Genomic DNA, 13485 nt, shown 5'->3' on the forward strand with positions numbered 1-13485 from the left:
TAGTCTATCTGCAGTGCTGCCCTCATTTAAACAAAATGACCACGTGTCACACCCACACAAAGATGTTCCTTTACCACTTGATTCTTACTTTTTCCTGTCTCCCATATCTTTTTTACTGCTGTCATTGTCACACTGTGACTTCTGCTTCCTGTTAATCTACACTCTCCCTGATGGCCTTGGCCATCTATCAAACTGCAAAAACTGAGACATACAAATTCATGATGTATGTGTTAAGCAAACAAAGAATATCACTGTGACCTATAAATAATACTTCTTATGTAAATCTTTTCTCTTCTGTGTTAATATACAAATACTGCTAATATTTAAGCAGTATTGCTGTGCAATTGTAAAAAGAGTTAATTGAAAATAAAATCCAGTAGTACATAGTGTGGAATGCTTTATTTATTTAACCAACATGTCATTAGTTATTAATCCCCAACAGTACTGACCCAGTTAGTTTTGTACAGATGACATCATGAACCTGACACTTTGTAATATGTTAAATGATAGATTACACAAAGAATCATATCAAAAGCCTACACCGATATGATTGATATCAGATAGCTATAGATGTGGCAGTTGCACATCATTACTCTGATTTAGTATGATTAATTCCTGCAATGGTTTGTAATGTATGATAACTTGTCACCATGGGACAATTTCTGGAGAGTTCTAAGGAATGTCACCTGATTCCATAGATATAGTTGAAGGAGCCGAAGCTTGATTAGAAGACTGGACTGTAGATAGCAAAATGCTTGGTGCAGACTGTGAAGGCTTCCGGGTAGGATATGAGGATTGGATGCTCACTCCAGTAGGGTGAAAAGAAGTAGGAGTTGCAGTGGATTGGTGAGGGGAGGGACGGGCTGCAGTTGGCTCAGCAGAAGGAGACAGGAAGAGGTCTGGGGATGAGCTTGGGGAAGCTAAAGGCCGTGGATCTCTGGGATGAGGAGTTGGAGGAATCATTGTCTGTGGTCCTATTGGATCAGAGACAAGTTGATCTCAGAAGTTGCGCAACTGCTGCACAAAGATTCACAGTTTTGACAACTCAGGAAAAGGATTAGGGTTTAAACTTAGTCGAGAACACAGCAAGTAACATTTACTTCTAGGTACCTGTCACTTGCCCAAAGGGTTTGGGTTCACTCCTCCTGGAGATACCCAACCCAGGCACCTTGACCTTGCAGCTGTACTGGCCTGAAGACCGTTTGACCAGGACATGGTTCTGAGACATTGCTGTTCCCAGTTGGTTGTTATTCTTGTAGAAATAGAAGTGTATTGGGGGCGCAGGAGCAGGGGCGTTGTATTGGAGGTGGCAGGTGAGCTTCATCTTATTTACTGGAATCAGGTTGTCTGCAACAATCTCCAAAAGTGGCTCAGACAGAATCTCTAAGATAGAGTCACAAAGAAAGAAACATTACTGACACATTCAAATACAGTGCTAAATCCTACTCGTAGGAATAATCAGACATTAATTAGACAACTAGACAGTCAGCAGCTGGTTAGCTGAGCTTAGCATAAAGACTGGAAACAGCTAGCCTGGTGCAATTTACAGACTTTGCGTAAACTAAACTTAACTAATCGGCTGCTTGCTTTAGCATTCAGTGTAGAGGTAAAAACAATAATTTGTGGTTTTACAGGTGGTTGCATCTCTTGGCCAGGTGCAGTGGCTTGCCAAAGTAAAGAAGGCTCTACCAAGTAGTCAAATCACAGCTCCAGGTCTAGAAATAGTCCAGCACATCACAGCCCACCACAGCCCACAACCACAAATTATCTTTTTATTCTTGTGCTTTTGTACATATTATAAAAAAACAAGATAAAACATGTTAATTAGGGATCTTTAGAGTTGCAGGTAGATTTTATTTTTTAAGAGAGTAAGACTAGCTGTTTCCACCTTATGCTATGCTAAGCTAAGCTTAGCTATAGCTACATATAGAAGAGAAAGATATGACAGTGCCATCGATCTTCTCATGTAACTCTTTGCAGGAAAGTGAATAAGTATTATTTTAACATGTGCAACCACAAGCAAACTCAGTATATGCAACCCAGTATATGAACTTACCTAAGACCTGAACTGAAGCATCAACTGAAATTACAGAGCGTGTACGCCTGTCTGCGTCCCAGGAAGCCCTACAAGAATACATTCCTTGGTCCTCGAGGGTCAAGTTGGTCAGGTAGAAATGTGGGTTGAGGCCCTTTTGTCTCAGAACTTCAACGCCATCTTTGTACAGAATCACCTCTTGAAGTTGGAGTGAGCCTCGGAAGCGACACGTGACCTTCAAGGTGTCTCCAACGAAGACGGTATGAGGTGGGACTTGCAGGATAGCCCACCCTCCTGAACAAAGATTACAGAGAAGAAACAGCATATCAGCAGCGTGTTTAAAATGTGAGCAAAACATGCAATTAAGTAATGCTTTTTAAAAACAAACACATAGTTGGGGCACAATACAATACTTTAAATAAGTTTAGGGCAGCAACAGTTCAGTGGTTCCTAATTTCACGGGCGTAGCAGAAGTAGGAAAAAGAGGAAGAAAGGGGCCTGACGTGAGTCAACGAGATTTCTATTGAAATGATACTTAAAAAAAAGATCTTACCATCCACATTGATCTCCAAAGGTAGACTTTGGAGGGTGTGTATGTTTCCGACCGTTGTATCCCTCACACCCTGGCAGTAAAATTTCCCCCTCTCTTTAACCCTGGGTTTCCACAGAACGAGGTGCTCCCCATGCTGTGGGAGCTGTTCAGATCCTCTGAACCACAGGTAATCCCAGGTGGACTTGTGGACATCAGGGACGCTGCATTTCAGCCGCACACTCTCTCCAGAGAAGATCCTTGAATCCCCTGAGACCATCTCCACTATAGCTCTGAACGAGGTCACACGGGGAACTATAAAAACAAACACATGTGGGTCTGCTTGGGAGGAATATCCCAAAAGAATCTAAATCATCTCTCTACCTGCACTGTTGGGATTATAAATGTTAATGTTTAATTCATCTTATTAAAATCACATGACGTCATCTACTCAGCTGAACCAGTATAGACGTACGTTTACAAATGTTAACACTATGTCATGCAAAGTTGTTCCATATCTAGAATTTAAAGATCGGAATATTTGGTACATACCTTCAGGTACTACGAGCTGTGGTAGTGTTGAAAGAACTGAAAAGGAAAATAAACCTGTGTAAGATAAATGAAAGACAATGCTTGATTTGTGAGATATTGCGAATTAATTGAAGAAAACTCACCAAGGAGGGAAATTACCGTGTCCATTTTGATAGTTTGTAAGAAACAGAGACTGAGGGAGAGTCTTTTATTTCCAATATAGAGGGAAGTGAGAATGACGCTTTTCTCCGATTTTTGACTCACCACGCTGGATATCCCTTTTTCTTAAAATAACGCTGTCTTTTCTGTGAAGTTTACTTTTCCTTTAAACTGCGAGCATACATCTGTGGAAACCAACGGGGAATTTCTTCAATAACAACAACGTTAACAAGAATGGATGGGCAGTACAAGTTAAGGGACCAGCATCAAAGTTAATGGAAATGATGAGAACTGTTTTTCTTCATTTCTACTTAGTTGTCCTGACTTCATCCGAGGTTTATCTCAATCCTGGAACATTTCTATGAAAAACAAAGGGAAGTGAAAGTAACACCCTCTTCTTCAGAGTTCGTATTTTTATATGAACTGTACTCACATTGAGAAATACATATTTGAAGAATAGTTAAACAACTCACTATACATATAGTGGCATTAAGAACTAAATAAATGTTTATTTAAAATCCCTCTCCAATGAGGTGGGACCATTGAATAAACTCAATCGGTGGATAATGCTTTTTTTTTTTTTTACTTAAAAGTATAAATGTTTTCAAGTCCAAACTCATTTTTATTACAAAATTCTGTCTTTGAAATTCAACAGACAGCAAGAATAGTAACACAGAGATAAAGTAATAAGATTTGTCTCACTATAAGACTAACTAACGCTAAGGTACTGTAGTGCATTTGCATATAGCTTTTGAATGTCTTCATTTTTGAAAAACTGCATGATGAACAGGAAACACGTGTATTTTAAATGTTTATTCATCATCATCATCACACACCCATGGAGGCATATACACCAATACTGCCCCAATAACTTACATATAAATAAAAGACAGTATTGAGTTACTTCATCCCATGTGATATAATAACAAACCTATACGGTTACAAAGATGATGTTTTAAAATCTTCATATACCTCATACATGGCTTCTGCATACAGTGCGATATTAAGTTATTCCAGCCATTGTTTAAGTTTGCATTAAAAGTCTTTTCTCAAACTAAAACAGCAACTGCACACTAACTATACGTGCTGCGAATAAGAATAAAAGAAAAGATTCAAATGTAGCAACATCTAGCAAGCCTGAGCTCATGAGAAAAGGAAAACAAAAATAACTCACAAACATTCCTTCCACTATTTGACGCCAAATACAAAGACAAAGTTTAACAACACTGCTTTCACCAACTATCCTTTCAACTGAATATAACCATTACTTCATTAAAAGGTACTTCTGAAATAATAGCTTTAAATCAAACAGAAGAAAAGTGCTTTAAAATATAATTAATTGTTGATGTTTTGTTAGTAAAGCAACCGGCCTGAGCAGCGACTTGTGTTTACGGGGAAACAGCATCATCTTTGACCTCTTATCTCATAATCCAACTGCTCTGACAGCAACAACCCAAAACCAATCACACAGACCTTGATGGGACATGCTTATGACACCCTCAAGTATAGAAATGAACAGATGAAAATGTTACTATTCGGTAATTCATGTAACATGTCTTCAAGCAATGTTTTTTTTAACAAGAGTACTACTGTAAATATTACAGGATTAATGTCTCCTATTGCATCCCAAATAATCGATAACTGCCACTCTATAGAAAAATAAAATCACTTCTGTACATCAGGATTATGACTGGAGTGAGAGGTCCGGCATGAAAACAAGACCACAATAGCCACACCACTGGGAGGACTTGATGATTTCCCGACATTAACGGAACATGTCCCATGCAACACACCTCACACACACGTCACACACACACTCACACTCACACTCTCTCTCTCTCTCTCTCTCTCACTCTCTCTCTCTCTCTCACTGGATAGATCTCTGCTGGAGAGGGAAATGCCCAGTAAACATCACAAATCACGAGCATGAGCTAGAGGGTTATTTTAGAGAGGGGAAGTTAAGTTTTGCATTATTTGGATTGCTCCATTTCCTTTAAGGAAACTGTAAAGTCATTAGATGTTACTTGGGCAGTAAGGTTCTACGTGTTAATTTGAGCACCCGGTTTTGAATTTGCACCTGGACACATCGCTATATACATATATATATATATATATATATATATATATATATATATATATATATATAACAAAAACGTTGTCGAGTCAGAAATATGTTTAAATAGCACATCCAGCCATATATCCCGGCTGCATAAATGTAACGACAATAACAAGGATAAAGAAGTACTGAGGTACTGATGATGTCATTGTGGGAGACCAACGGATGTGTTCGGGAAGAACTTGGAGTGGAGTCAGTCTGCTCCTTTGCATTAAGCTTCATATTTACCGTACAGACATGAGAGGTTATTGATCTTTGCATCTAACTCACTGCAAGAAAGTGTGCTTTCCAAAATGCCAGACTATTCCTTTAATTCATTAGCTTTGTCACTGTTTAGTGTAATTTCAGGGCCTCTTGGACGATGGATGGATGGATGGAATAGAAGTGGCCGGAGTGGAAATGAGGTCCATATCAGACGGCTGCTGTGTTTAACAGCATGGTAAAGGGGGGAGGGTGGAGTAAAGCATCTAGAGGAATGTTATTTTTTGAGCAGAGCTCTTTACATCAACCAGCAAACACTTGCGGTTGCAGAGGTGGGGGCAGGTGCTCATTCTCAACGTTGTCCGAGTCGATTGCTGATGATGCTGCAGGAGTTGTCCCGCTCGCTGTGGTTGCAGTAGGGTTTTGCGTCTCTGGCGGAAAGCTCTCCAGAACGCTCTGCACCTTCTGCTCCACATCGTCCGACCAGTCTATGAGGTCGCTCTCCAGCTGGCGAGCCTTCTCCATGACCTGCTCCTGCCTTTCCCCGAGCCCCGCTAGCAGGTCCAGTCGCTCGTGGACCTGACCGAGAGCCGCGCTGCCTGGGGAGCAGGAAGAAGCTCCGGTGGACTGTGGCCGCTGGGGGGATGCCTGGCCCGACATGTAGAGCTCAAACTCCTCAGCGCTGAGGTTCAGAGACTGACCGTCCAGCTTCTCGATGAAGGCCACTGCACAGCACTAAGGAAAGGGGATGTGGAGGGTCTTTAACAGAAAATCTCACCTAAGGATGCTTAGAAATTATGACAAACTGATCAGAGAATAATCTAATAATAAAAACTACCACAGCTACCAGCGGACTAATATTTATATTTTAAGGATAATGAAACTCACATTATTCAGAGTTTCAGATTTTGCCATAACGACGGTTACATAACGTCCCGGTTTCATAACCGTGAGAATTGTAGAGGTTAGGATATCTATGGTGTTCTGGTTCCTGCATTGTTGACCTGTGACAAACTATCTTACGAGACACGTTTGTGTGTGCAGTGAAATCTCCTCTTATGCAAGTCACGTAATACGTGCGAGTCGGCTTGTTTTGTGTGTAAAAGAGTCGCGTCACTCACCTGAAGCTTTTAGAGGAAAAGCTGGAAAATGTCAGAGGGAAATGGCTTTTATCCACCAAAAAGAGGGCCTTAAATCGGCAGTGTGGGAGCATTTTGGATAACTAGCTAATGTAGGCTAATGTAAGCTGGACCAACAACAAGCTGAACATTCACTAAATTCCAGGAGGTAATTTGTCGTTGACTTTTTTTTATCTGTAACTTCTTTTTCTAAATCTGTCTTTTCCGACTTTGCTACCAGAGTGAACAACAGCACAGTGGCGCAACAGGTTTTCAAAATAAAGCCACAAGCCATGTTATCCTACACAAAGCGTGAACATGACTTGCGGCTACATTGCGTCATTGTTTATTGAGACTGCTGTTTGACTTGTAGCTCAGCTGCTTCTAACATGAATTCCTGGACGGATACAAAAATCTGACATCTGGTTTATGTTATTTACACTCAGTTTAAAAAGTACACGTAGCTAAAACTAACGCAGTCTTATTTAACAGACGTGCTATAAACTATCGTTCATGGAGATCATAATGTTCTGTTTTTGTAAAAACTATTTGAGAGGTGTTGATTCAACTTATGTACATACATTTTTGACGAAGTAGTTTGTGGTGCTGTTGAATTGTATTATACAGAGAGGTGTTTCTGTTGTCAGTATTACCCCACACAATTTGACAACACCACAACATCTTCAAAAATGTGGAAACAGGGAGACTTAGACACACAGACACACACACACACACACACACTAAACCACATAAATACAAGCATGAACTCATTTCCTCACCAGATTAGTGAAGTAGTAACCGTCCTCTCCAGTCATGAGTCTGCTGGGGTTGCTGAAGCGGGTGATGTACTGGATGTTGGACTGCAGTCGCGGTGGGTTTGCCTTCAGCACAATGTAGATGAGCGTCGGGAGGAAGTCGTCCGCAGACGCAGCCTCTTTTTTGGTGATTTTGATGGCGTTGAAGATGTGCTTGCTGCAAAGAGTGATGCACGCCAGCTTCTCCTTGGGCACGCACTTTGAATCCATTTCAATCACATCTGAAATGACGCAGAGATTTGAAAAAAAACAAAAACAAATTGTTTTATCTGAAAATCTTACTGGATCTCTACTGCCAAGCTTTCGGAAAAATATTGAGACATACCTGTGATGGCTTTGACTACCCTGTCTGACACCTCAGCGATCTCCTCATCTACAGGAACACACAGCATCTCAATGGTGACCCAATGCAAGGCTCTGTAACAGAACACAATAACAATTACAATTTAAGTAAGTTCTTGTACCCGCAATTGTGTTTTCTTGTGCTTAAACGGAATGCAGAGATATTCGAAATTATTTGAGTTTTGAACTTAAGCATTATTACAACTTTTGTTTGCTAACCTGATTCTCTTCTGAATGGCCAGGTCTTTCTTCTCATCGTCTGTGGTCTCCGGACAGAAGACTTCCTTGTAGAGACGAGTCATCATGTACTTTTCTACTTGATCCATAACGCTCTCTACATGTTCTGTGGAACCTAGGAAGAGAAGCACAAAGATCAAAAGGTACACAGAGCAAAGACTTTTTAATACACTGTTTAATGTTTGTGATATTCACCGTTCATGTTCTTCTGAAGAGTAAGAGTAAAGCAGTACCTTTGAACTGGGTGTGGAGGCGGTCTGAGAGATTCTGGTAGAAGTCCTGCACACACTCTGACAGCTCATCAGCAGCCATGTCCTGAGCAAGAAAAGGAAATGAACTCTTTAATTTCAGCTTAAAAATACACTAATGGTACCAAGACAGTTATCAAAGTCAAGCCCAAATACGAGAGTGATATATTAAGCATCATTTTGATAATGTTATCTGTTTAAATGTAGCAATTACTTGACCATTTAAAATGTCTAACAAACTGTAAGCCTGCTGCAATGACGAAGGGAGCATATTTACAAAAACCTGTTTTCTCTTGAGACAACATGTGAAAGTCAGCATCTCACTTGGAAGCAAACTAAGTTTCAGGAACTGCAGAACACATTTTTAAGGTGACAATATCGTGCATAAACTATAAAATGAGTATTTGAGTTGGAGCAATAATTAAAGCTCATTTCATTCAGTGATGTTGAAATAGAGAAGTGTTTAGCAATAAATCAGGACAGGTGTTAATGAACACGATCACAAATAAACAACGGTGGAAAGTACACTGATGGTGCAATCGCAATGACTTGAGAAACAGTATTGGTAACAGTGCTGTATGGATTTGAGTAGGAACACAATCTTAAACCAAACCAAAAAATGTATTTAAGCATGAATAATGTGTTAAAAGGTTGTCTAGATTTGCACAACTAGTCATACATAAGAATGAAATGGTTCCTATGAGCTCAATTCACCCAGAAAAAAACCGTGATGAGTAATCCACTTTAGCTCACCCGCTTATAGACCATGCTCTCAGTGAAGGCCCGGCACTGCTTGAAGATCTCCCTGCCAGACTTCAGAGGCTTGAGAAAATCAATGAACTCTCGCGTCGCATGGTCACTGTCCACAGAGGAATGCCGGCTTGTGGAGGAGCTGGGGCTTGGGCTGGACTGAGCCTCAAAAGCATCTGAGGGAAGACATTTGATGTTATTTTAATCAAAGCTTCAAACACTTAAAAAGCATTTCCCCCCTAATATCCCTTGTGGTAGTTGCACCACATGCTGCACTCTAATAGCTTATTTCAACCGTGACTGTGTGTAGGTTATCACACTTGGACTGAAAACACAAACTAGCTAAAATTTCGGTAACCTCACTCTGGTTTTGTTTCTTACTATATTTCAAGGTTAACAGGTGATCAGAACAGGTTCCTCAAAAGGCAGAGAAAGAGTTTAAGCAAAACAGGCCTACAATAAGCAGGATGGATATAAATGTCTCTACCACTTGATAAAGTTACAGCAATAACAACTTTAGTCATTTATCAATCCATTATCATCTGTTGCAGTTGAGTATGTACCTTTTTTCGATGGTGTTTTTGTGGAAGGAGTAAAAAACTTTGTGACTGTGTTGACTTTGCTGGACTTTTCCTTTGTTTTTCTTTCCTCAAACTTGCTGAAGGGTGTGATGGTAGGCTGCGATTGGGCCTTCTGATGTCTGCTTGCATAGGCTTCCTCTTCTTCTTTCTGCAGCCTGGAGGGGGAGGGGAGAGAGACAGAGACAGTACAAGTGTGATAGTTGTCAGATGGACACAAGGACACAAGAGCAAGTTGACAAAATAAAAGGGTACAGGAACAAAAGACATGCTGTTTCCCTGTTAGTAATGATTGTGCACAGGACAGAGAGAGACAGACAAACCTCTCAGCAAGTGCCCAGTCCTCTTGAATCTGTTTTTGCTTTTCTCGCTGATTCTCCTCTCGCCAGCACTTGGAGCACAGGCTCTGCCAGCCAGTGTTGCCATAAAAACCACATCCTTTTTTACAAAGCAGCTCTGATTGGTCCAGATGGATCCCACGCCGCTGGCTCGTCATCCTTCACCAACGTTAGGAAGACTGTTCGTGGAAACAGAAAACAGGAAGCTTTATCAATCATAACAGTGAGAGTTGACGGTGCATTATCATGTGTAAAAGACACAGGTCCGGCTGCTCTTTAATCCATTAGATATGAAAATCAAGGTTGTTGAACAGCTTTCTGCAGCATTGACTCGTAACTTCGCTGAGCTTGAGTCTAAATCCCATCACACGTCGTTTATCGGGGCTACAGTAGTGTATTGTAGCATTGTCCAAAACGCCTGAGTTAATCACGGCCCTGGCAATATAATGACTGGATTCGTTTTAAGGAGAAATACAATCGTCTCCGACTTTGACCTATTTACTTGTTAGCATTAGCTAATACTGTAGCTGGCAGCTCTCTCTCTCACAGAAATGACAGCAGAATATCCTCTCAAAGACGTCTTAGCCTCTTACGAACATATTATTCCGAAACAGTATTGTTGTAACGTTTGTCAATTTCTTCGCACGGCAAAGTTGACACAAAAACGCGAAATCAACAAGCTAATGTACAGCTAGCTATCAGTGTTTACCAAGCTAATTACAGAGCTAATCTAGCTAGCTACGGCAGCTAGCTGAATTAGCGCCATGTCATTGAAGATGCTGTAGATTCGATACGTGAATTGTGTGTCAACATACACTCTCATTCGCAATGTCAAACGGGTATCGAGTAACGCTATCGTCGCTCCAGCTCCAGTCTACTGTCGGTGGATGTTTACATTAGCCAAGCTTCTAGCTTTGTCCCACAGCCATTTTGTCTGTCAGCTGTTTCTTCTTTATTTTTTTTCTAAGTAGCCCATGTTACAAATCAGGTTAAACTATGAACGATCGTCCCCTAGTGTTAACATTACCACATTGCAATAGAATCACAATCAGCTTTATTGGCCATGTACGCATACGAGGAATTTGACTCCGGTTTTTCTCTGTTCTCCACGCACATACACATATTTTACAAGTAAACAGGAAACAATGACGTTATTATATTTTTATATATTTAGATTTTGTTTCCTGTTTCCTGTCATTATTGTCAATAAATAATGACAATTGAAAAAATAAAGATGTTTAGTTTATTCTTATTGAACATTAAGCCTAATTTACCTACCTCATTGATTTAATTGTCACACTTAAATCCTGATTTGAATGGTTAAACAGAAAAGGTCAAAGGGCCGAGATGAGAAGATATAATGTTGGTCAAATGCTGTGGTCCAAATAAAATGACTTCAGTTTTATTGCCATTGAGTTACAGAAAGTTTGACTCTAGAATATTTTAATTTGTTTCCCCATGTCTCACAAAACAAGAGCAAAAACCAGACTGATTGGTTCTCTTTTCTGCTTTGCTGCCATGTTAACGGTTTCGGGACCCCTCAGATTGATCTCTGGAGCTGTAGGTGGGGCCAGACCGTCAGACTGGAATTGAGTTGGGAACCAGTGCAACAGACTACCAGCTCTTTAACATGTTGGACACACCAGCATGACACTATCTCGTAAAATGAAGTCCCCATCCAATAACACTGGCCTGCAGAAGACTGCTTTGGGAGGAGGGCTGTTGAAAACTGCGACCGTGATATGAGAAAAAAAACATGTCAAGCACAAGTCAAACACTCCCCTAAAAGCAGAAACCTTCAGAATTAGTGCTGGCATTATATTGTGATTACATTCCTGTATTTGACTTATATTGCTGTATGCAGGTTTCCGTGGATCCTGGTTAAACCTGGACCATGGTCTGCCCTCCTGCCGGTTCTGTCATAATCATTGAATGTGTCGTAACTCTGTTATGCTGTTCATTCTGTACACATGACATCTATTACACTTCTGTCCATCCTGATAGAGGGATCCCTCCTCTGTTGCTCTCCCACAGGTCTCTTCCTCTTTTCTCCTGCTAAAGGGTGTTTTGGGGATTTTTTTTCTGTTCTGATGTGAGGGTCCTGGGACAAAGGATGTCATATGTGTACAGATTGTAAAGCCCTCTGAGGCTAATTTGTGATTTGTGATTTTGGGCTATACTAAAATAAATTGAATTGAATTGAATCTCAATTCTTCTGATTCTGCAGTTAATCTGCTCACATGATTTCCTTCATCACAGCTTTGGCTCGCAAGAACTGTTCCAAAACACAGCACTGTTCTGTAGAAAAATGATTGTTGAGTGATTGAGTGATGATTGTTAACTGAATGATCAGTTAAGTTTCCGTGGTCGGAGAGAGGACTGAATCCATCCTCAGTTTGAGTAGATTTCATTTCCTTTCATAAACTGTCACACTTCACAAAGACCATTGTAACATATATATGTTGTGTCATTATTGTGCCACAAATAAAAATTCCTTGCAGCTGCTTAGAATTTACATGAACCCTGTAGGTTTGTGTGGGTTACCTGATGAGAAAACATGTGATTCAACAAGCCATTCAGGTTTCATTACACTTTCTATTTCACTTGAAGGTTCCTTAGAATTGAGATACCTTTGACAAGGTGCAGCACACCTTTCTCACAAGCCAATCAGAGCAGACTGGGCTTTGTTTTTGGTAGGAAGGTTTAAAGAGACAGGCACTAACACAGAGTGTTCCAGAGAGAGAGAGAGTGAATACAGGTTCAGACACAGTATGAGAGAAATAATGTGTTTTTGAACATTAAACATTTTACAAGTAGAAACCCCAAACACAACTACTAACCTGAGATTCAGCATAATATGTCGCTTTCAAATTCAGTTACACCGTGTATGACTCATTACACAATGATATATATTTTTAACTGTGGGTTGTTGTAATTGACCGTGTGACCATTTGAGTTATGGGAAATCTGGCAGATTTTAAGTCATTATTGTGCCACAAATAAAACTTTCTTGCAGCTGCTTAGAATTTACATGAATATATTCTGTAATGGAACAAATTGTATCTTGTTTAATGTAATACTGACGGGGAAACAATTTAACAGGTTTTAAATTAAAAGGTTTTTTTAACATACGGGTTAAAAACAATACACCATAAAATCCTTCACAGACTGCAGCAGCACATGTTGTCTACATGCTGAAATGTTTAGTTGGAAAAACTAAAATACCTTTTAAATATTCCCATATCAGAACACAAAAAAAGCAATTCTCCCTGGTTGCTGAACTAATTATGAAATGATAATTGTATACCAGGTTGATTATATAGGTTACTGGATGTGTTTGCCTTTTTGTTAGTCTGTTTGCACTTCTTTTGGAAGTTTATGAGCAGAGAGGCACCTGATTTAGCTGCATGATGCTGGAAGATGCGCACAGAATCCTGTTTTACTGTTTACGGTTCATTAGAGTCTCAACTATCGCAAATGTGGTTTAA

General features: G+C 40.1%; 2 protein-coding genes across 2 annotated transcripts; both read right to left on the reverse strand.

The window, feature by feature from the left end:
* Positions 1-396: 396 nt before the first annotated feature.
* Positions 397-3389, reverse strand: LOC306701416 (Fc receptor-like protein 5). The gene is made up of 6 exons (XM_079166714.1): positions 3239-3389; positions 3117-3152; positions 2589-2879; positions 2057-2329; positions 1111-1383; positions 397-974 (listed from the first exon to the last, which is right to left on the reverse strand). The coding sequence occupies exons 1-6, from the start codon at positions 3261-3263 to the stop codon at positions 673-675; spliced, it is 1200 nt and encodes a 399-aa protein (XP_079022840.1). The 5' UTR covers positions 3264-3389; the 3' UTR covers positions 397-672.
* A 669-nt stretch (positions 3390-4058) lies between these two features.
* On the reverse strand, positions 4059-10947 carry rabgef1l (RAB guanine nucleotide exchange factor (GEF) 1, like). The gene is made up of 9 exons (XM_079166708.1): positions 10813-10947; positions 9983-10176; positions 9645-9817; positions 9085-9257; positions 8317-8398; positions 8066-8198; positions 7830-7921; positions 7469-7725; positions 4059-6306 (listed from the first exon to the last, which is right to left on the reverse strand). Exons 2-9 carry the CDS (start codon positions 10153-10155, stop codon positions 5875-5877), a joined length of 1515 nt encoding a protein of 504 aa, XP_079022834.1. The 5' UTR covers positions 10156-10176; positions 10813-10947; the 3' UTR covers positions 4059-5874.
* Between the last annotated feature and the right edge of the window lie 2538 nt (positions 10948-13485).

This window comes from Pholis gunnellus, assembly GCF_910591455.1.
Source record: "Pholis gunnellus genome assembly, chromosome: 9".
Classification (NCBI taxonomy): Eukaryota; Metazoa; Chordata; class Actinopteri; order Perciformes; family Pholidae; genus Pholis; species Pholis gunnellus.